Genomic DNA, 24,619 nt, shown 5'->3' with positions numbered 1-24,619 from the left:
TGAATCCATTACCACTACTAATGCTGTGTCCAGTTATTACATGATCCTAGCTATTGGAAAACACTGCAACAACATCACCGAGCTGAAATTTTCTGATGGCAACTTTGAAGAAAAGCATGCTTTGGCCATGACTAAATACACCCCGAAGTTGAAGATATTGAGCATTCGGCATATAATAATGAGCTGGAAGGCATTGTTGTGTGTGCTGAATTTCTTGGAAGATTTGGAGAAGGTGAACATATGCAACAGTTTGATTCTGGAGACAGCATATCCTCTAACATTTGTAGAGATGAGTGAGCTAAAGGACCTTTTGCCAACATCGAGTATGGAAAAGCTTATATATTGTGAAACAGGAACGTGCTTGAGGTGCATGAATGGTAGAGACATTATTCGAAGCAGAAATGGACCCTATGAAGATATATGGGGAGAGGATGAGATAGCATCTCTTGCACATTTGCCTTAACCTTCTGAGGCTGAAAGGTTTGCTACTATAGACATGTAAGAGTGCTACCGTTCCTGAAAAGAATCATGTACAACTCAAGTTGATGAAGAGTAACTACATCATCATAGTTAATTCTCTAAGTTATTTTGGATATTGTTTTATTCTACTACATCCCAGGTTAGAGAGACACAAATATAAATATATCATGTTTATGTTTTTTTTTTAAAGAAAGTGTTGAAATAATGTTTCTTTACGTGTGCCGCTCACAATATTAAAGAAAAATAGAGAAACTGAAATGTGTAAAATGTAAAACTTTTAATAGTTATAAAGAATCGTTCATATTATTACAAATGTATAAAAAAATAAAAATAAAGACTTTATAATGTTTTTAGTTCCTCTGGTGATATAATTTGGAAATGATTGGAATATAAAAGAAACTAAAAAAGAAAAAGAAATTATATAATATTCTATTCAGAAACCTTCTAATGATTATTTCTTTTGCAATTTGAGAAATCTTATTGTGTGCAGGCCCCTCAGAAAACAAGTGTCTTGACCCTATCTTTTTGTGTTAGACAAGTTCCATATATAATATTCTCATGTTTAGTTTAGAATAAAACATAGATATAATTTTTTAAGGTGTTCGTATTGTCACCTTTTTATAAAAGAGAATGTAAAAAATTTGTATATTGAAATCTTGTCTATTTCTCTTTTTAATTCTGACAATCCTTTCTTTAAATATAACGCAATCCAATTCTACACAAAAATTTCATATCAAATAATTTAGGCTGTTTTGGTGAGATATTTAAATGATTAGATCATTGCATTTTAACAACTAGTTTTTATTGTATCACTAGTACAAAAATTACATACAAGGTCAGGAGACATTAAATTGACATCGAATTTTTTAAAATTCGACGTTAATTAATTTTTTTTTCTTTTAATTAATTGTGATCTTTTTTTACAACTTTATGAAACCTAAAAAGCAGAAAAACAACAAATTTTACTTTTTGGTATTTTATAAAGCATGAACTATAAACATGTAGTGTAATATTAACAACAAACAATAATTACCAAGAACAAACAAGTTCAATCAATCAAAAACAACAAACAAGTTCAACCAAACAAGAACAAAAAACAAGTTCAACATAAAAAACAACAAACAAGTTCAACACATAAGTTCTTCAAAACGAAAACGAAAACTAACCTTCAAAAGGTGGGTTCATTGGAATAAATTTTTGTCACTAGAAAACAGAATGCGCCTATGAAAGACAAGAGCACGAAAATAATCGGTTAAAACAAACAAAACTATAGTTAATTAACATGCATTTGTATCAAATGAAAAAAAGATTACATATGATGCTCATCATACTTTGTTCGAGAAAAGTTTGAAAAGAGAAGAGGATATCGCGTGTTAAGATAAAGTGAATGAATTTTCAATCTTCTACTCAAATTTTTATTGAATTCACTAACCTTTTGACGTCGAATTTAAAGGGCATTCGACGTTTTATATCTTTTTACATCGAATTACAATTCTAAACGACGTTTAATAATTGCATTTATATTAACGTGATCGAGTTTTACTTACATTACATGCCTTATTTAGCAGAAAAAAAAAAGGGGACACTAAGAAGAAATATTGTAATTGTGACAACTCATCACAATCATATAATTTAATTGAAGAAATGCTTCTGAGTCTCTGGTTATCTTTATTAGACATTCTTATTGCAAAAATGTGACTTATCGAGACTTTACAAAAAGAAGCCACAAATTTCTTACTTGTCAGCTTAATCGTGACATTAATCATATAAAGGAACCATATTTGTCACTTTTAATTATAACAATTCAAATTTTGTTCTATGGTATATCATCAAAATTACATCCTATTATTAAAACCTATTTTGGTTTCGGACTTGTTAATGCAGAATATTACAAAAATATAATTAGATCTCAATTTTATTTGTAAGAAAAATACAAGGTATGCTAGAAATTAAAGTTTCCTTCAAAAATTTTGAAAAAAAAAATTCTACTTTTACAACTATAAGTTTAATGCTTGGTAAATATCTTAGAAAATATTCATTTTACAACTATAAGTTTAATGCTTGGTAAAAATATATTTGATAAAAAATTCATTTTGAATTTGGAAATCTATTTAGAAACCAAAGGTTTTGAATAATAAAAATTTCAGCCTTTTTAGTATGAATAATTTAACATTTGATTAATTGAGAAAAATACGTAAACATTAAACATTGAAATTACAATGAATTACTCACTTAATGATATGAACAATGTAATAACTTAAAATGTTTCAGGATAATTGTCTTAGATATACATAAAGTCTAACTTGAATGTTCTAAAAATAAAAAGAAAGAGAAAAATGTAATTTGAATGTTTCTTATAAAACAAAATTGTAAGTCAATTAATAATTCAAAACTTAACCACTATGGGAAATATTTAACAAAAACTCAATTATAAATTTTGAACAAATAGATTGACTTGAAATTTTCGTATAGATATAAATTATTTCATAAATGTGAAATGACATAAAAGATAACATTACATAAATATGATTACTTAAAAGAAATTATTTTTTAAAATGAAAAGATATTGTTATGTAATATGATTTTAATTAAAATATGAAAAATCGGATTGATGTACAAACAAATTAAAAAAAATTCAATTATCAATGAATTTAGTGATAAATTTTAAAAAAATTATATAATTGACAAATATTATTATAAAATAATCAAAGTTTAAAGTAAAATATCTAACACTCATTTACCTAACTAATTTATAAATATCTATTAATAATAAAAAAATTAAATTTATTGATGAATTTTGTTTTATTGAAAAATAATTTTTCATGAATAAAATTAATTATTAATATGTTATTTCTTTATAATAAAAAATTTACTCTTTTTAAAAAAATCCAATTGATTACGAATATTCTTTAATTATTAGACTATGATAAAATATGATCAAATTTCATAAAGATAATATATTAAAAGAAAAAACTAATAAAAAGACATCAACTTTACAAAACTGCTTCTGATAAACGAATTGATAAATATAAAATAAATATAAAATTATATAAAATAATATAAGTTTTGTTATAACTATTTTTTAAACGAAATAAATTTCTATGTATTATAATTTTAAATCTTTTAGAGAAAATTAAACTCTGATAGAACTTTATAGTGTTTAAAAAGAATTGTATAAAATCTTATTTATTTAGATAAATAATTTTATTTTAAATAAATGATTTAACAAATGTTAATTAAATTTAAACTTTATTTATTTTATAATCTATATTTTTCGGTTATGTAAAACTGTAAATATGTAATCATAGATAAAATAATTAAAAATGATAAAAAAGTATATTAAAATATAAACATAATAATAAAGAAAAAGGTTGAAGAAGATATAAGATAGAAATTAAATAACCAATCTCATGTTAAATAATCAATCCCACATCAGGTTTTGATAAAAGTAGAAGAGGGGAAATAGCAGCGCCGCCAGTAACACCACCTTCTCAAGATCTAAATTCGAATCATGCCAAGATTGCCAAGACTACCACTCCGAGGAGCACCAACCCGCGGGGCCGGAAGAAACTTCGATTGACGCTGCAAAACCTAAAGAGTGCCTAGGAGAAGCAGGTGGAAACCCACTTAGAGAAGGAGCTCGACCTTATTTCCTTATTATAAGGAAGTCGTGACTGAGAAAGTGCACGAACTGAGCCAGTGCATGGTTTACGAAAGGCCGCCATTGCGGTTTTGCTGGAGGAGAGTGACTTCCGCTGTTGAAACTTGTTGACAGATCCATTACAGATTGAACGGGGAGGTCGGTAGCGGCGCAATCATGCTGGCAGAGCCGTGACCTACCCCACTATGAAGAGTAGTGTGTTGTTTGCGGGACGGAAAGTGACTTATGAATATACCTAGTATTAGAGGACTAGACTGAGTCGTGTCTTTGGTGTTGGAAGGTGATTGAGAATTCTTGCTTATCTTGATTCCGGTTCATGTTTATTACATTAAGTATTCAATAGTATAACATGCATGCTAGGACTTGGTCATTCAATTCTAATTGAAACTTCTGTGACGCAATCTGTTCGAGGACAGAGGACAGTTTGGTGTTCGATAGCATGTGTCTGAATCGACGCATGTGCCGGAGAGGTTGCGGTATCTGGTAATTGTGTAGTTAGTTTTGGTTGTTGAGTGTATTTTGATTATAATTAATTAAATTATTTATTTTTCTTGAAAGCAAGAATGTGAGATTTTATTGTCACTGTTGGTAATGTGACTTTCTTTCTGTGCATTTATCTAGCCATATTAAGTTGTAGTTGGTGTTTCATTGTTTTCACCTTTCCATGAATCTGATCAAGTTTTGGGAATGAGATTGTTTGCTTATTTACTATTTTTTTTTTCAGAAATGATAGAAGCTCTATAAGGGCTAAAGAAGGCATCGACAAAGCTCAGTAAAGGTATTCCTGAGGCAGATATCCAATCGTTAGTGGATAGTTCGATGCAGAAAAATAGTGAAGCCATGTGCATAACACTTCCTAACATAATTTGGTCTGTGTCTCAAATATTCAAATGCCTATGATGATTCATTTAATTTTCTAACATATCATGGTAGGCAATCCATAAGTCTCTCCCCAGCAAACACGCTAGTCTTTACAGTGGCGTAGGTCCCCGACTCAGCCAGCACGATTGCGCCGCTACCGATCTCCCCATTTAATCTGTCATGGATCTGGTCGACAAGCTTTAACGAAGGTCACTCCCCTCCAGCACAATCGGGATGACGACCTTTCGTGAACCACCGTACTGGCTCAGTTTGACATGCACTTTCTCAGCCACAGCTTCCTTCTAATAGCGGAACAGGCGTCAGGTTTCCGCTTGCTTCTCCTCGACACTCTAATATATGACTCAATGACACATTTGTTTATGATTGTCTATTTTTTGATTAATAACATGTCATTTATGTCATACGTTATTATTATAATGTTGTTACTATCAATTTGATCAACAAAAAAACTATATTAACTTGTTATTTTTTAAAATGACACTAAATTGAGAAATTAAAATAATGAAAAAAAAATAAAAATATCACCATAGTAACAAAACAGGAAAAATTATTTAACCTTTATTTATTATATTATAGATGAATGTACATGTCATATAGTGGCGTTTTATACAAGATAAATAGTACGTGTTCAATTTAGAAGATAGACATTACATGTTTAATATTAATGGAGAATGTAAGACAAAGCGAACCTGACTTTATAGAGAATTAAAAAAAGCGAGAAAAAAGCAACACCATTACTTCAATATCATGGCAAATATAAGAGAATTGGATTCCACCCACATTAAGCATAAGGTAAACAGTTCTTCACGTGAGTGAGTAGTTTGTGTATTTATACAGTCCCTTAGGAACATAATAATATGCAGTGTAAGTTCAAAAGTGGTCACACTGAGATATCTTTAGGTTCATCATCAAATCGAAGCAATAATCCTATGGTCATCTTCTTTAACTTGAGATGATGAAACCTTATGCTCATCCCTTTCATTCAACTCGTTATCAACTTCATCAAGTAATGTGTCATTGTTATCGAAGCCACGAAGGAAGTTGTGTAAGATACAACAAGCTAATATAATGTATGTCATTGTCTCCAATCCGTAGTGTGGTTCAGTGCCACTTGCAATGATAGGGAATCATTTTTTCAACACACCAAAAGTTCTTTCAATAACATTTCGCAACGATGAATGTCGATGATTAAACAACTCCTATGTATTTTGTGGTCCTCTACGTGTATATTTTTTAAGGTGATATCTTACGTCTTTATATGGAGTCAAAACTGTGCTTTTCAACATGAATCCTGCATCACCGAGATAGTATTTTCTTACACTTTTACGCATATAAAGGTAATTAGTCACTACTAAATAAAATCTTGAACATCGCAATGTAGACACTGACCTTGGGGGATAATCAACGGATCATCTTGATCAAGAGCATTTTTTAAAATTCGTGAATCAGATGTAGTGCATTCGCATCCAGCAAGAACGTATGTGAATTTCATGTCAAAATCACACGCCGCAAACAAATTTTGTATTGGCCAGTCTTTTCTTTCTCGAAATCTCTAAGCATCACATATTGACACCTTTACACGAACATGAGTTCCGCCTATGGCCCCTAAACAATCCTAAACATACAAATAACTATTCATCATAACCATAACTCAAAAATTATTAGCATCCTTTGATCACAAAACATCTATAAATATGATGGAATGAGTACCTTAAAGTACGAGTAGAATCGATTATTGCTCAAGACATATGAATGAACCTCATTTCTTGAGGGTTGAATTAGAAATTTAGATTCCAAACTTAAGATAGCATCCAAGACATTGTGAAAGTGTCTGCTAACCGTTGAATCGGATTGATGAAAGAAAAATGTGACACTTCGATTCTTAACATTATGGCCAATTATATGAAGAAATTGAGCAACTTGTTGCTCCACTGTAGACCGAATCGTGTCCTTAACTAACTTAGTTGATCTTAGTCTCTCACAAAGATTAATAAATGCCTCTGGACCCATTCTAATAATGTCTCAACACCGATTAGTATGCACAAGATATGACATTAATTGCTCCCTACGACGATCTCTGTCTGGTAGATAATTGCTTACACTACTCGAATCAGTCGAGTACATATTCAAGATACTCAACGCGTGTGCAACAATGCATAACATTATTCGTGCAACCAATGAAGTGGTTATTTGTAAATGTTGACGTATCAGTACAATAATATTGAAGTCTACACCAACCACATCATCATCTATATCGTCACGGTCCAAATATGATAAATCTACTTGTTCTCCCATCTATATTTACTTAACGACAAATATATATTTTAACAACCATATAAAGACAACTAAAATTAACAATACAATTAATTTCATATATTCATATAATTATATTTTATTAACAAAATCAAGCATTCATACAAGGAATAAAAATTATAACATTCATATTATATATATATATATATATATATATATATTTTGAGTAAAGTATTATCAATTTCATGCACATAAATTGAATAAATAATATAAAACATACCTATTTCACTTTCAAACTTATGAAGATTTCAGTAGATTTGAAGGAAGATTGAACGAATGATATACGCCCCATATAAGATATAAGATGAATATTTCAATTCTGAAGATTTAAATATAACAGTAACAATTCCAAATGAAACCTGTTAAGAAAATACATTAATATATTATATCATGTACTGGTTTTAAAAAATAAAACTTGGTTAAATATGTACCTTTTCTCAGCATGCGTCTTCAATGACCACCAAACAATGCCTCAACACAACCACTTATGAAGGTTAACACAAGGTAATACTTCATAAATTGTTCGCATACAGCCACCAAGCTTTTTCCAACCTCAAAACATGCTCTACTCATAGTATAAGACAAAGTTCAGTAAAAATTTTCAATAATCTTCTGTAACCAACACATCAAATTCCAAATTTAAAGCATAAGGTTCTGTTTAACATTAATTTTCAAAAACGAAATGGACACAACACATGTGCCTAACCTGGACAGAGTACTTATCCCTCACATGAAGTTATTAGCTGACCAAATGCACGTTAATCTTTCCAAAAACCTACAACACATACAAAGGGTTAGCCTCGTGCAATTAAAAACCATATCCTTCAACATGTAGAGGTTCAGGGAAGCCATTTCCGGCGAAGCCCACGGCATCGTGGGGCTGCTGCTCCATGTAGGGCTTCATGGATTCCATTTCTGGCGAACCACACTACATCAGCTGATGGAAAGAGTTGGCCTTCACCCTACACAGAACCGTCTTCCTCCTCCTCTCCACCTCCATCTCCATCAACCTCTACTTACATTTGCAGTCATCCATGGCCACCACCACCACATGTCCTCCAATGCACAAACCTTCATCCTGTAGAAATCTCCCTCATCTCCCTCCTCTTCGTCCTCCCTTTCACGCTGAACCCAACCATAGCCTCAATAACGACGACGGGAATGCAGCGTTGGTAACTCGAAGCTGTAACCGGTTATGCTTCACGTGTAACTGAAAACGTCACGCCTATGCAATCTTCCAAAACGTCGAACCAGTTACGCTCTTCTTTGTAACCGAATACACATCCCCTCTTCAACTTTGTCTTCATCGTCAACCATGTGCTTCCTCCTCCATTAATATGTTCATGGCCCTTTGTTTTCACATTCAAACTCCTTTCCAGTGAATTGTATAGCCAAACAGAGAATCTCTCCACAGTGCTATGGCTGCAAAAGAACGTTGCAAAAGCCAGAAATGCATTGGCGAGGACAGTGGAAAATGGTAAATCACATGGCCAAGAACAGTCGTCCCTACTCGTGAAAGCACAGTGCATGCGTTTTTTATATTATGTTTACTATGCTTCGGAATAATATTTTCATAGAGATGTATTCTTTTAGATTAACCATGGCTGAATGGTGTGCTTGGAAATTTTAAAATAGTACAGGGCAAAGTAGTCATTTCCGCCCAATTCATCGCAAATCTTCTCAAATTAGCGGAATGCGGTAATGTCCGAATCTCGCAAATTCTCACTTTTCCCTCAGTGCAAATCGTCTCAACCGAACATCACTTTCTTCATAAATCCATCTTCGCATATCAGCGTGAATAGAGTATCCATGCAAACAAACATATCGTAAAGGAAAACATAACCACCACTAGACCAATTTTGACAGACACAGATTATGTTTCAACTTAATTAAATTTTTATTAAATTTTATATATATATATATATATATATATATGTGCTTCCTTCAAATATATGCATTAGTTTCTATTACATTTTAAGAGGTTTTGAGGGAAAGATGCTTATTTTAATAAGTGCAAAAGCCCTTCACAAGATTGATTTTCTCATTTTAATAGCAAGTTATAATATTTAATTCTGATTGGAATATGGAATATATGAGGAGAGTAAAAATTTTTGTAATATATTCATTGGATTAAGTGTATTTTACAAACTGGAATTTATTTTCTCTTTTTTTATTGTACTTTAATAATATTTTTGCTATTAAACGATGTTAAATTTTCTGTGTAATCAGAATACAGAGTGAACTAAAGAAATCTCCAAATATAACTAACACTTAAAAGGAAATTATTATTTTCTTTTTCTCCTTCTAAAGCTCATGGTAATGGTGTGGAGAACTATAGTAGAGAGGTGTGAAGGCATTGCTCGATGTCAACTACCCCTCCGGCCTAAGGGGAAGAGGCCGCTCCACATTGTGGTGGAGACGGTGTTGCCGGACATGGTGGCAGTGCTGCTGTGAAAACTGTTGATGGAGTCACACTTTTGGACATCCTAAGAACCATAACCTCGGATTTTCTCTTTAAGGATGCTGTCCCAGGATTGACCCCCTCAAATCCAACAAACTGAACTGTATTTAGAGCTTGTTCAATCTGTATATCTGTCTTGGCTCTTTGCTATTCTGTTGAGTTTTTTTTTTCTCTTTATTTCTGTTTTTTAGGCCTTTCAAATGGTCACCATTTGAAGTAAGGTTTCATGGATAGAAAATAAAAAATAAAAAATATTATGTTTAAATATTAGTTACATGTGTGCAGTTTTTAATTGGAGTGAACATTATTATTACATATATATAAAAACTTAAGATCATTTAATAAAAAGATGTGTTTAATGTGTTATTAAAGTATAAAATATATTTTTATGAACGTTTTAGAACAGATGAATTATAATTCTGCATGTAAATTCAGAAAAATATATATAATTTTATATTTATTTTATTAATCTATAGTTTTATTTCAATAAAATAAAATTTTAAAGTATATTGTATAACATCTTGTTTGTTCTATTATTTTTATTTTAAACAACAACTGTGAACCCTCACATAGATACTACTTTTTGATAGAAGAGACAGTGAGTTTGAACACAGAAAGATATACTTCTAGATATAGGTGTCATGTGAGACTTTAAATGTAGATATTAGTTGGATGCTGAACTCTCACAGAAAATAAATATGTGACTGTTAATTGAAAGTCAGATTTTAAATACAAGTGTCACTCTATTGCTGAACTTTCATAAAACATAAATACAACTTTTAAAAATAATTTGAAAATAATACATATAACCGAGTTAAATTAACATGTAAACATAAATTACTGAAATTTGTTGCAACACATCATGAGAGTTTTATTCTTTATTCAATAAATTTTTCGGTAACTATTCTTTGTGATGACTTTAACGAAAGCAGCAGGGTGTGATTTAATTTAGGAAAATGATTAGTGGACAACATCTATTTATCAACTTTTTGACAACGACAGGTGTTATGTTTTGATTAGTTCTTTTTTTAAATGAAGACAGCTTGTCTAAGAGGGTGTTTTTGGAAAGAAAAAATGTTCAGAAATCCTTTTGGTTTCTTGTTTCTTAGTTTTTGAATTTTGTGATTTCTCTTTGTAGCACTCTTGAGAAACACCAACATCGGTGGTGTGGCTATCCCTATTTTGGATTAGAGTGTTGTTTCATAGAGTATGTGTGGCACATTGTTTGAGTTATCTCATTTGATCCCCTTTGGAGGTTCATCGGTGGTTTACTAAGCGGTATCGATGGTCAGGTTTTGTTGTTTCGCAGACATCGACGAGGTGGAGTTTGGTTTTCCGGTCCGCACACACCGGCGAGTTGGAGGTTGGTTTCTCGCTTCGTACACACCAGCGACGTGGACGTTGGATTTCCGCACTTATCGGGGAGGTGGAGGTTGGTTTTTCGCAAACAACGGTATTTCTGAAATTATAGGTTAATTTTGTATATTGTGTATCTGGTGAAATTTTTTGAAACTTATATTTGAGGAGGTCCAGGAGAAGAAACATAAAATAATTGGTTTTGCCTTTGGTTATTTGTTGTTGTAGGTAATTTTATGTTGTAAGTGTTGATTTGATTGGAAACTGAAATGGAAGCATGTAATACAAAAGTAAGTAGTTTCATTGTATTTGTTATGTGGATGTTGTTTTGGAAGATTGATTATAACGTATGAAATTTGAACTATATTATAGTGGCGCATGCGAGCATGGATGGTTACATCGTATATAGTTCATATGAATTCTTTACTACGAACCATACATCAAATGCGCATTGGAGGAACTCCATTTCATTAGTGTTTATACATTGTTAAACCTCTAGAGGTGAGTTTAAAATTGGTGAAGAAGAAGGTCTATAGATGGGTTGGGCACCATGAATCATTTAGAGTTAGCCAACATCTACTGTCATTCAATGCGATTGATGTTTTGATGACTTTAGGTTTAGGAGTAGGCGGTTTGGAGGTGTCGTTCGAAGAATCTGTAGTTGTTAAAGTAGGTGAGATGTTCAATCCTAAAACAACGAGTTTGAAGGACCTGATGAATAAGTTTGATGGGCTTGTACTTAATGATTCTATTGAGGTAGATGTCATATGTCGTTTGTATATATTAGTTTGTTTTGTGGTATTTTATTTTCCTAGGAAGTCAAGGTTTGTTTCTAACATGCCTTGTTTAGTGTTAGATGATTTAGATAGGTTGTCTCATTATGATTGGGGTAGTGTTGTCCATAAATATCTTGTAAGGAGTCTAAACAAATGTAGTAAGACAATACTTTCTGGAGCAATTGCAGACTCCTTGAGTATTAGTGGCAATGCTGTTGTGTTACAGGTACCATGATGATGTATTGTTTATTTTTGTTGTGTTGATTTAAGTGATTGTCGTACTATGATCGTCGGCAGTCACTCATACGTGCTGCTTTCCATATGGATGATGGAGCAAGGCCTTAATGTAGCAGGGTTGTAGCAGTCCGATATGAGAACGATGGTGATGAAAGATGGGAATCAAAAGTTGAGGAAAAAATAAGAAGAAACAACATGAAGATAAAAAGGCTAAGAGAAAAAATTAAGGGTGTTTGGAAGGAACTTTGTAACCTTAGAAAGTGTAGAAAGGTTGAAGAAGATCCTTCGGGTCAACAAGCTGATGATGATGTTGAGGGGAATGACGAAGGTGTTGATCATGCAGTGCATGAAAAAGGGTTAGGTGAAGTAGATGAGGAACCTGCAGGGTATGAAGAACTTTGCGTGAAAGTGAAATAATAACAACAAATAACTAATGAAGATTAATATGAGAAGTTGGGATTGAATTCATCTATCTCACTCGTCTGCAATCTGGATGAATACAAACATATAGCAACTGAAATTATCAACATTGATGCAACACACCAAAGTCATTTATATTGATTCCTCGCATATAAAATTCATAAGAGCAGTTCCTTGAATGATTCCTCACATATCCAACAAACTGTCCAGCATTATATTCAAGTGTTATAAGCAATTGATAAACTGAAATCTATCCCTAGCATCGCAGAATATCAAGTATTCATGTTCAGATCAGATTTTAGAAATACTTTCCAATCAAAACTAAAACCCATATTCATGAAACTATTGATCAGATAGAATCAAGCACTAAGAGCAGAACACAAATACCAATATTGAATAAAACAGAAATGCTATATATAAATATCACCATATTACATCCGAGTTCGAATCGATTACATTCAATCCCAAGAGAAAAGATCAGCCACTCATGGTGGTCGTTGTCATTCTAAGAGACGAAGAAGAAGATCCTACAGCTAAAGTGGAAGAAAAACTCTTTGGGTCGCTCTGTGCTTCTTTTCTCCGCGCTTTGCCCCTTGGTTTCTTTCTTTCTGCTTTGTATGTATATAAATTGCCCGAATTCTCGCTTAAGCTAAACTATTCTCGCTTAAGCGAGAAGAAACTTCTTGGAGAAGATAATCATTTTCGCTTAAGCTAAAATATTCTCGCTTAAGCTAGAATGACTTTTAAGGTAATGGCTTCCTGGACAAGTCTAGCTTAAGCGAAATCATTCTAGCTTGGGCGAAATGTTGCAGGATTTGCTCTTCTCTCTTAGTTTACCTGAAATGTATACAAACTAGGGATCAAATGATTTCTTTTTACTTAACAACTCAGAGACATGTGATTACATTTTATCTTTCTTAGATTGGGGAAAATTGATACAAATGTACTCAATTCAAAACACAAGTGCTAAAATTTCATATGAAAATTAACTACATTTTTGCACTTATCAATACACCCATCGACAACCAACCGCCTTTTTTTCAGGGGAAGGGGCACCAACTCCCAAGTATTATTGTGGTCAAGAGTCTGCATTTTTGCAATCATAGCTTGTCGCCATCCAAGATGATCAAGTGCTTTTTTCACATTCTTGGGTATAAAAACAAAAGACATTGAGAATAAAAGAGAAAAATAAGAGGGCGACAATCGATGATAGCTAAGAAAATTATAAATGTAATGAGGGTTTTGAGTGGAACGAGTACATTTTCTGAGAGCAATAGGCCATGTTGAATCATTTGCACCAAGAGGTGTGGGAGGAGGTGAAGAGGAAGAAGAATCTGAAATAGGAGATTCACCATTGTCTTGGGGAGGTGGACTATCCATTGGAGCCTTGTGTTGCATAATCTCAATATGTGGAGAAATGGGTTCAAGAGGATTGTGATCAAGACTTGGAAAGATAGAGACAGTGGAACTATTTGACTCAGCCACTGGAATAGGAAGGACATGTTGAAGAATAGAAACATCTTGAACAGATGGAGAGAAGTAAGGAGTTTGTTCAAAGAATGTGACATTGGCAGACATGTAACACTTATTACTTTCAGGAGAGTAACATCAATATCCTTCTTGAAGTTGAGAATAGATTAAGAAGACACGTTTGAGAGCGCGAGTGGAGAGTTTGTGTAGACCTGGAGACATGTCATGAACAAAATATACACAGCCAAACACTCGGGGAGATGTATGAAAGAGAGGATCATTAGGAAACAGAATGGAGAAAGGGACTTTATTATCAAGAGAGGAGTAGGGCATCATATTAATAAGATAACATGCAGTTAAGATGGCATCTCCCTAGTGATGGACAGGAATATGGGCACCAAGCAAAATGGTACGGACAATTTCAACCAAATGTCTATTTTTTCGTTCTGCTATACCATTTTGCTGCAGTGTATGAGGACAAGTAGACTAATGTAAGATACCATGGGAACTCAAGATGGCAGAAAAGGAGGATGAGAAATACTTTTTTGCATTATCACTTCTTAATATTTTGATTACTTGACCAAATTAATTCTTGATTTCATTCAAAAAGGATGTAAATATGGCTAACAATTCAGAACGATTTTTCATAAGATAAACCCAAGTACATCTTCGAAGTTCAATCTTCAAAATATTGACAGTTTTGGAAGGGAAACCATGTAAGGAGTAGTAATTCTCTTGAGTGTGACTCATCCTTTTACAGTATGTGCATTGAGGACGTCTCTGATCTCCTCGTCCTCCTCTTCCTCGTGTGGCAACCATGACAGATGGTTCCATTAGTTCATGCGCTTCCTGAGTTTGAGGTATCAAAACACGCAGAAGGCGAGTGGTCAATGTTTCCATGGAGGGGATCTCATGACTGGTCAGAAGTTGATCATTGAGATGATCAAAATCGGGATGTAGGGCACGGAGGATCAACACCATGTAAAATTTGTCTATTTTCATTTTGATATCCTCTAATAGGTCTACTTCCAAAAACATCATGAGTTCTTCGACAGCATATTAGGCTTCAGCCATGAAGGACACCATATCACGGTATGCCATTTTAAGAGATGCAAGCTTGTTTGCAGTGTCATAGAGACATTGAATATTGTTGGCATAAATGCTTTAAGCTTTCTTCCAAAAGGAGTGACAAGTTTTGAAAGCCCTCAGAGATATAAGAAGTTTGGATTCCACTGATTTCTATAACAGGCACACAACTAGAAATCTGCTTGTTTTCACTTATCAACATTTTTAGTAGGCACATAACTTCCATCTCGCTCAAGGTGGTCATAATGCCCTTGGCCAAGGAACCACATTTCAACAGCAACAAACCATGATAGATAAGTTTTTCCATTTAGCTTCTCGGAGGTAATTGATGGACTTCCAGAGAAGGAAAAAGTATTGTCAGAAGTCATCTCTAAAGAATACAAATCGTACCGGCGAGGAATAAGAAAACCCTAAAGGTTTAGACGGACTGATACAATATGATAACCTTTTACACAATATAATCATGATAAATAGGGTAACCCTTGATACAATATAATGATGATAAAATAGGATAATTATTCTAATAGGTACTAAAGGTACTAGATTCATATGCATCCATAAGGTAGGTACTATAAAAATGTACTAGCAAATTGTACTTAAAATCGTTAATTTTAATAACTTTCACTGTAATAATAAGTTGTAATTGCTAGATTATGAGATCTCCATCAAACTAACCTGCAAACGGTTATCAACATAGGTAGATACTTCGCGTACTCTATTCTTCACTAAGGACTTCGGCACATAAGGGAATTTATGTTGCACAAAGACACTAGCACTTTACTCATACCTTGAGAATAACTTTGAATAGTGGTCACCTGAATAGTTAGCAAAATCTTTGTAAAGTGATAAAACTTGTATGTTATCTCAAAATTAGCGACAATGAAATTGGGAGAGAACAAAAGCGGCAGCTTCCCCAAATCCTTTCACCTAGTAAGTGTCATCTCAACCAACATAATGATTGATTGTTCCCTCAACCAATTTCATTACATTGACTCTAGCAAACTACACATACATCTTGATATATGCAAGAAAATTATCCAACTCAAACGCATAACTTACAATTGTGAGTAGGTCTGTGTCAGAAATGGCAGCTACACCAGATATAAGACTAGCACCACCTTTACCATCAGAGCGATGGACTTTTTGCTCCTTGCAGCTCTTCCAACTCCTCGTCACTTCCTATTAAAAGTCGAAATAAAAAACCCATGCATGAAGCACTATCCAACCTTTTTGTGGGCCAAACACCATAAAAGGCAAGTCTATGAGACTCATCAAACTGAAATAATTGTCTTGCTCGACGGTACTTCTTGCATCATGAAGAGAACCATCGAAATTCACTGGACATGAACTGATATCAAAACTACATTCACCCAATTAGTCCACATTTTTCTCCATGTCCAACTCATCATCATGAACATCAATTCTAATAGTTGTCAGCTAAAGCTCCTTAAAAACTTCAGTCCTAGGCTTTTGATGAATGCCCCAGTTCTATTTTCTGTTTGAGCAAAGTGATTATCCTAAAGAGCGCCATGAAGACAAGTGTGACCTAAAAAGTGGGACATTTTTAGTTGGATCTGAAAACAGAACAACCAATGTAAAAAAATGTTTGAAACAAACCTACTTACGAATATCTTCAAATGTTACATCATTACTTGATGAAAGAGTACAATCTATTGAAAGTGTAGTTGACTCAAACAAACTTTCATTCTTGCTGCTTAACAAATCAGATGATGATTTGGTTAAAACTTTGTCATTGGAATTAGGTTTACCTCTCTTCAGAAAACGAATTTTTTTTTATGTTTTTTTCAAAATAAATTTATGATGAGTTTTATCCAATTATACTGTTATGGTTATTTGTCAGAACCATTAAAAATGCACCCAAAATCCCTTTGAACGGACGCCAGGTGTCAAGCAACGAGAATCTGGAAATCAGATAGTGGAAGGCAGGTGTCAGCAGATGAGCGGACGCTCGTTTTGATGAGGGAAGCAAAACTGAATTTTTGAAAATTTGTCTCGCTCTCTGCATGCACCCTTCTTCCCAGATTCTGAAAAAATCTCTTTTTCTCCTCCTTCTCACTACATCTCCTTCATCTTCTCTCTAAGAAAATTCACCCTTTCTCTTCTCAGATCATCATTCAGACACCGTAGAAGTACTCCTGGCGTCAAGAGGTTCCAGTTAAACCGTTTGGTTTGTGAAGTTGAGCTGGTAAGTCCTTCTCTTCACCCAATCGTTCGTTTTCCTAGGCATGCAAATCCAGTTCTGGTTTTCTGTGTTGATCGCCATTCTTCAAATGAGTAGTTCTGAGAGTGTTTTGATTTTCTTGGTTTAGTTGAAAAATTGTCGAGCATTGAGAGCAGAAGAACCGGTAGTGGTGAACTGTATTTCTGCCTCTAGGACGATCGTTCACACTAGAGGTAAGGGAAACTTATTAATTTAATTTGTATGATTATGTGTTGCATGAATGTTCGTTGACTTGATTGGATTTGAAAAACGATTGTGCTATGTTATGATGCGTGAAATATATGAAATTTCTATGTTGGATGCTATGAAGTATGAAAAATTGATTAGGATATGAATGTATGAGATTATTGATGTGTGAGTAAATGTAATTGCATTCATGTCTTAGTTTAGGTCATTTGCATGCATAATTGCATTCATTGAAGGATTTAGTCATGGATTATCTTTGTTTCGGATCATACATTGGCATTTTGTGTTTTTATTGTAGATTGATGATTCTAAGTGCCAAAATCACAATTTGGGAAGAATTGATGTACAAGATACCAAGATGAAACCAGAGAGTTCAACAACCAAGCTGTGAACAGTCTCACAACCCGTGGAGTTACATGTGGATTTTGCTTCTAAATGGAGTTGCAAAACAGAAAGTTCAACAACTGTGCTGTGAAAGTTCCCACAACCTGTGGAGTAATCTGTGGATTCACGTAAGAAAACAGAATTAAAGCAGAGAAGAACACAGGCAGAGTGGGGAGTTTTCCATGGGCTGTGAAAGTTTCCAGGAGCAGTTATTGAGCAGTTATTGATCTCTTTTATGACTGATTTAAAGAGATTAAATTAAAGGAAAAGTGGAGGAAGTTAGGGAAAAGGAAAACCACTCTCCTAAAAAGGAGGAATTTGTGGAAATGATGGGGGAGGAATGAAAACACGTGGAAGAGGGAGACAAAAAGGGTATTCACGCACAACAAACGAGTTCTTCTTCTTCGTCTTCTTCTTGGAGCTTTGGGCTGCAACTTTTTGCGGACTTTTTGCTTTTTGATTTTTCTTTTCCATTATGCAGAACTAAATTTCCTTTTGTTAGTGGATTGATGTAGTGCTTTGGATTATATTTTCTGAACCTTTTTCAATTGATGTTAAGTTCATTTTAATTATCCCAGTGTTCTATTTATGTTTTAATGTCTATTCTATGAGCAGTTTCACACTTGGGAGATTGGAAATTGCTTGCGTTTATAAATAGAACAGATTAGATGCTGTCACAATTGGGAAATTGGGCAGGACTAGTTAGTTTGAATTGAGATACGATTGTTCTTCATGATCTTGTTGATTTGTAATTGGCCTAAGGGATTGGGGATTCAAATTCAAGGGATATGTTTGCCTACTAAGGGATTAGGGGTAAACAAGCTTTAAATAAACTCAAGTGGATAATTATAATTTACACATCGATTGAAAAGGGGAGGAAATTATATGAAAAGGTATGAAATCAATTCTCTAACATTGTTTATATCATTTGAATTTCCATCACTTGTTTATGTTCATCATTCACTGGATAAATTTCATCACTCAAAATTAAGTAAGTTAGTAAACTGGTACTCAACTCATTCAATCCCAGAGGACGATATTTTGTTACTACAATTACGATTGGTACACTTGCCAAACGTACATCAAGTTTCTGGCGCCGTTGTCGGGGATTGATTACTGTTGATATTAGTGATCTAATTGGCTTAAGATTTGAGTTGTAGATGTTAGGGAATTTTTGTTCTTATTTTTGAGTTTTTTTTCAATTTTATTGTCACCTAATTTTTGTTGTAGTATTGTGTGTTTTTTGTTTTAGTTGTTTATGCGAGGTACTGTTGGCCCAGAAGAATTGCTTTTCGATTCAGAAATTGAACGCACTGCTAGAAGAAATAGAAGTAGTGCAAGAAGAAGAAAGAGAGAAAGAAGACAAGAACAAAGATTAATTGAACAAGAAAAGGAGGCATTAACAATGGCAGACCAAGAACCTGTTAGAAAGACTCTTCGTGACTATTCAATGCCAAATCCTAATAGTTATCAAGGGAGCATTGTGAGACCTCCTATTCAAGCTAACAATTTCGAAATCAAGCCTGCATTGTTGCAAGTCATTCAACAGAATCAATTTGGAGGTGCAAATTCAAAAGATCCTAATTCTCACTTGGAGAATTTTCTGGCAATATGTGATACCTTGAAAATTAATGGAGTTTCAGATGATACAATTCGTTTAAGGTTGTTTCCCTTCTTACTACGGGATAAGGCAAAAGGTTGGCTTCAATCACAACCTCAAGGAAGTATTTCTACATGGGAGGATATGGCTACAAAATTTGTAACCAAATACTTCCCTCCTTCCAAATCAGCGAAAATAAGGAATGAGATCACCCCCTTCATGCAGCAAGACAATGAATCCTTATATGAGGCATGGGAAAGGTACAAGGAGCTAATGAGGAAGTGTCCACATCATGCTTTACCTGAATGGTTGCAAGTGCAGACTTTCTATAATGGTCTTTCACCCACTTTTAAGGAAATGTTGGATGCAGCAAGTGGAGGATCATTCATTTTGAAAACACCAGAGGAAGCTTTGGAGACTTTAGAATTAATGGCAAACAACACAGTGAATATGCAGTTTGACCGTCAAAATAGAAAAGCTGGTGTGTTGGAGGTTAATACCTTGGATGCTATCTTAGCCCAAAACAAGTTGTTAACACAGCAGATTACAGATTTGACTCAGAAGATGGGAATTATGCAAGCGAATAATGTGAATACTAGATCTCCAGGGTGTGATTTTTGCGGAGGAATGCATCAAAATGGTGAATGTCAGGCAACTCACCAAGAAGCACACGTGAATGCATTAGAACAACAACAAAACCAGTTCTCTAACAACTTTAATGCAAATTGGAGACCCCAACAAACGAGACCTTGGAGTAATCCAATCCAATCTAACCCGCCAAGGCCTCCATATCAATATCAAGCTCAACCCAGCAATCAAGGGAACAAGATGTCTACGTTGGAAAATGCACTAGAGAAGTTAACTATGCAAACTTCTACCTTTGTGGAGCAGACTTCAAATTTCATGAGTGAGACAAGAACAAACTTCAAGAACCAGGAAGCTTCAATCAGAAATTTGGAGAACCAGATTGGACAGCTTTCAAGACAACTCTCAGAGAGATCTCCTGGCACATTCCCTAGTGACACAATACCAAACCCAAGGGAACAATGCAAGGCAATTCAATTGAGGAGTGGAAGAGTGTTAGAGAATGAAAAAAGGAGTGAGATGGAGAGAGAGAAAAAGAAAAGAGTTGATGAAATAGTAGAAGAGAGTGCTGAAAAAGAAATTGAGAGAAAATGTGAGGAGAAGGAAGAGGGAGAAAAAAATCAAGAGAGTGAGAAAAAGATGCGTGAGTATGTCTGTTGAACGGGTCGCACCGTACACAAAAGGTGATTGCATAAAATTAATGCAGTACAGTTACTAGGAAGTGACTCCTAGGTCGTCTCTCAGGGACCAATTTGCGGTTCAGTTTCAGATCACACACATAGTGGCGGGGGTTTGTGAAAGTTTTGTTTGCAATTTAATTAAAAAAAACGTTGAAATAAAATTCAAAACAGTAAAACGAAATTAAAACAGTAAAAACGAACTTGGTACAATTAAAACGAAAATACAGCAACATGAAACAGCTAAAACAGATCTGAAACGGTAAAAACAAAAATACAGAAATATAGAAAATACAGTAAATAGTAAAAACAGAAAACAGTAAAGTAAAAACAGAAAACAGTAAATTTTAATCATGAAAACAGAATCAACATTACAGCAGCAAAATATTTAGAACAAAATTACGACGAATGATTAAAAATGAAATCACAAACAACACAGTGAAAATAACAGTAAAAATTTAACGGCAGACAAACAACGATAAAAATTTAATTGCAGCGGAATTTAAATTGCATCAATAAACAGAACAGCAAAACAGAATTGAAATTTTAGTGACATAAAATTAAATCGACTGCTCAATTGAAGTAAAATTCATTACAACAAGAAAATAAAATTGGAACCTAGTGTGTACACCATAGCATTCAACCGTAACCTTCCATTCCGTACTGTGTTATGCTTCACTGTTGTTCCAGCTCTGGACTTTCCTCACGGCCTCTACTCTTACTCATGGGACTTCTTCCATCTGCAGCTCCTCACGGCCATCTACACCTACCAAGCTTTCTACTATCTACTCCTAAACTACTGGAACTAAACTACTCTACTGGAGGCTTTTTTTTTCCAACAAAGAAAACCAGCGTGTGTGGTGCCCCTTCCATTCAGCAGAAATAAATCAATACCTCCAAGGTTGCTCATGGTTCTCTTCTCCTCTACACCGAGAGCTTATTACTCCAATTTAACAATTTTGGTTCTTTTCTTTTAAGTGATGGCATCCTACTTCTACAAAAGGTAAATCAACTCTTAAACGTGCTACTCTACTTCTAAAATAAAGGCTAAAGGAGATTGTCTAAATGTGCAGAAAACTAAATGAAGAAGCAGTGGGATTTCAACAAAAGGAATAAACATCAACCAATTCATTCATCATGAAAAACATTTTACAGTTCTCTTGAAGTAAAAACATTCAAACGTAAAGGAACAAACAAGTGGTGACTGGCTTCCTCCTGACCGTGTGCTTCTTCTTCCAGTATGCAACACCAGTTTGCTTTCCTCTTGTTCAATCCATGCTGGGTGTACTCCTCTGTGTATTCTCTCTGTGTGTAATCATGGAAGTGAAAGAAAATCCAAGAGCCTCCTCAAAGAGAAGTTCTGGGAAGAGCCCCTTGACTCTAAGCCGTCCACTCCCTTTTCTTCTCCTCTGCATGGCTTCAAGAAAAAACGTTCTCTCCTCCTCCCTAGAATCCCCTGGACTGAGAGATATTTCTGAAACAAGCATGCATCCCCCTTCCAATGACCAAGTGGCAGCTGGACTTCCAAATTCTTCTTGGACCAAAACCAAAGCTTCTTGTGTTTGCTGCTGCCGTCAAGCTCTCCTCTCCATGTGTGCCTCCCACTTCTCCTGGATATGTGCTCTTGTGTTGGAGTGGCTTACTATGTTTGCCTTGGATGTAGCATGTAAGCTTTCTACCATTCTTCCAAGGAGAAACCGTGAGCTTCCAACTCCTTGAATGTGGTTGCTGCACTTTCATATTTAATGGTTGCTTCCTCACGTTGCAGCCAAGAAAGAATGTGATGATGGTAGCCAAATTGGCCGTGAGTTTACTTCCTTCATATGGCCACTTCTTCATGAATGAAAGAATTTTCTATGGACCCGTAAGCCATGAGGAAGTTGTCCAACTCTTGTTCCAAATGTGAAAAACCGTGAAGTGGCCATCAAGCTTCATCTTTCAATTCAATAAAATATATGTAACATGAAATGTAGTTTTGGCCGTGTGATGTGCTCGATGTGGTCTTCCTTCAACAAATGGTGGTGGCCCCTACCTCTTTTATGTTGTCTCCCACTAAAAGAAATAAGCCTCCCATTTTGTATGTGTTTTTGCCGTGAATGCTTCATCATGTGGCATGCTTCAATTTTTTCATGTGTGATTCAAAAGCCATGATGGCCCATCTCCTTCCAATTACATATTTTAAATCCAACCAAATGTGGTAGACTATGACCGTGAATTGCTTAGAGAATTTGCAGCCAACTTCCTTCAAGAAAACCGTGGGTTTCCTTTCAATGTGGTCCCTCCATTATGCTTGCAAAATTGAATAAGCTTTAAGCATGAATTGGACGTGTGCTTTTGAACAAGTGTGACCTCCATTATTTCATTTCAATTTTACTATGTGGTGTTTGCCAAGAAAACCGTAGCCTTCCAAATGTGGTGGCTCCTCCTTGATTCCAATTTTTCATTTCTTTTTCAAATGTCCTACAATATTATCCAACAATTTCCTTACAATCAATAATGAAAATAATAAGCCAAGATAATTCAAATTAGTTAAAATAAGAATTATTGGTCAATTTAAGCACAATTAGTAAAAACGGGAAAATATCGGACATTTTAGCATAATTCCCTGATAAAATTCGGTACAGTAAGCTAAGTGAAATTGAGAAAATATTGACTCATCAAAATAGACCACACTTAGTCTTTTGCACTCCTGGGCAAAATCAAGACGCAAATCAGGGAACAGATCAAAGGACATTCAAGGGTACGACACAAACATATCACACAAAAAATAAAGACTCACGAGGAAACAAACCAAATTTACACAGTTCTCAAGAAATCTGGACAGAGAAAAGATGTAGACAATATCCAACACATAATCAAATAAAGCAGATACTGACAGAAATCATCCAAGCAATTCACAGTATGGCAAAATAATCAATCAGCTCAAGAGATGGATCAAAAGCAACAGAACCTCACAGATGCACACAATCAGTGTTTCTCTCAAGTGTTTAAGGTAAATTGATGTCACTCAATGCACTCAAGAAGGCAAACACAATTAGACTTGGCAAGCCTCTATTATCAGCACTCAAGCATATACAAATCAAAAGGTCTTTCATGGTTGTAATGGGGCCAAGGATAGGGGAGGATAAAATATGGATAAGTAGCTACAACCCAGAAGAAATAGAGGAGCAATGGGGAACAAGTGTAAACACAGTCAAATCACACCCAAACCTCTAATTCAATCCTCTTCTTGACTCCATTATTCACAAATTTATTATTTTTTTTTCATTTTTTTTTTCATTTTTTTTTTCATCGTGTCTCTTTTCTTTTCTTCAACTGTAAGAGACAAAATACACTACATATTTACAAACACAAAACAAGAAGAGGAACCAATTTAGCCAATTCATAAGAATCCCCAGGGAGACCACACTTGTTCCCAAAACACTTCCAAAGCTCCAAAATTCCCTAAGGTTAAGGTAATCATGGTTTTTCACTTATGGCTAGTGTATTGATGGACAAATTTGTAAGCACCAAAATATGATGTCACAAACTTGTTTCACAATCGGCAAGTATGACCGAATCGTTCAAGTAATAAACTTGGTAAGACCAAGTATCGTTCTTCCCAAAGGACTCACGGCCTAGTTTAGTTGTGTGGTTTGTTGATTAGCTAAGACTTACAAACGAAATAATTGGATTATATTATGCAAGACGAAAACTAAACATGTATGCATGAATTGATCAATGGCAAAGACAAAAGATAAACACTTTCAATGGATTATATGAATGAATATGTTGTTGGGGGTCAATTTCATCTCATCCACTCT

At 34.5% G+C, this 24,619-nt stretch overlaps 2 protein-coding genes, 1 long non-coding RNA gene and 1 other non-coding gene across 4 annotated transcripts; 3 read left to right on the top strand and 1 right to left on the bottom strand.

Moving 5' to 3' along the window:
* Positions 1-40: 40 nt before the first annotated feature.
* LOC108327256 (uncharacterized) lies at positions 41-463 on the top strand. Its single transcript, XM_017560980.2, has one exon. It carries the CDS (start codon positions 41-43, stop codon positions 461-463), a length of 423 nt encoding a protein of 140 aa, XP_017416469.2.
* A 3,449-nt stretch (positions 464-3,912) lies between these two features.
* On the top strand, positions 3,913-5,426 carry LOC128195218 (uncharacterized). The gene is made up of 2 exons (XR_008246779.1): positions 3,913-4,421; positions 4,866-5,426. It is a non-coding gene; the product is annotated as an uncharacterized LOC128195218 (long non-coding RNA).
* Positions 5,427-19,359: 13,933 nt separating this feature from the next.
* On the top strand, positions 19,360-20,799 carry LOC128195260 (uncharacterized). Its single transcript, XM_052872495.1, has one exon. It carries the CDS (start codon positions 19,360-19,362, stop codon positions 20,797-20,799), a length of 1,440 nt encoding a protein of 479 aa, XP_052728455.1.
* Positions 19,747-19,853, bottom strand: LOC128195674 (small nucleolar RNA R71). Its single transcript, XR_008247471.1, has one exon. It is a non-coding gene; the product is annotated as a small nucleolar RNA R71 (small nucleolar RNA).
* Positions 20,800-24,619: the final 3,820 nt, after the last annotated feature.

Source organism: Vigna angularis, chromosome 2 (genome assembly GCF_016808095.1).
Source record: "Vigna angularis cultivar LongXiaoDou No.4 chromosome 2, ASM1680809v1, whole genome shotgun sequence".
Classification (NCBI taxonomy): domain Eukaryota; kingdom Viridiplantae; phylum Streptophyta; class Magnoliopsida; order Fabales; family Fabaceae; genus Vigna; species Vigna angularis.
Note: the sequence above shows the minus strand (reverse complement) of the source record. Positions and strands in the feature narration are given on the sequence as shown.

What these genes read in the sequence shown, in the direction of transcription:
- LOC128195260 (XM_052872495.1), top strand. Translation starts at nt 19,360, where the DNA reads ATGGCAGACCAAGAACCTGTTAGAAAGACTCTTCGTGACTATTCAATG.
- LOC108327256 (XM_017560980.2), top strand. Translation starts at nt 41, where the DNA reads ATGATCCTAGCTATTGGAAAACACTGCAACAACATCACCGAGCTGAAA.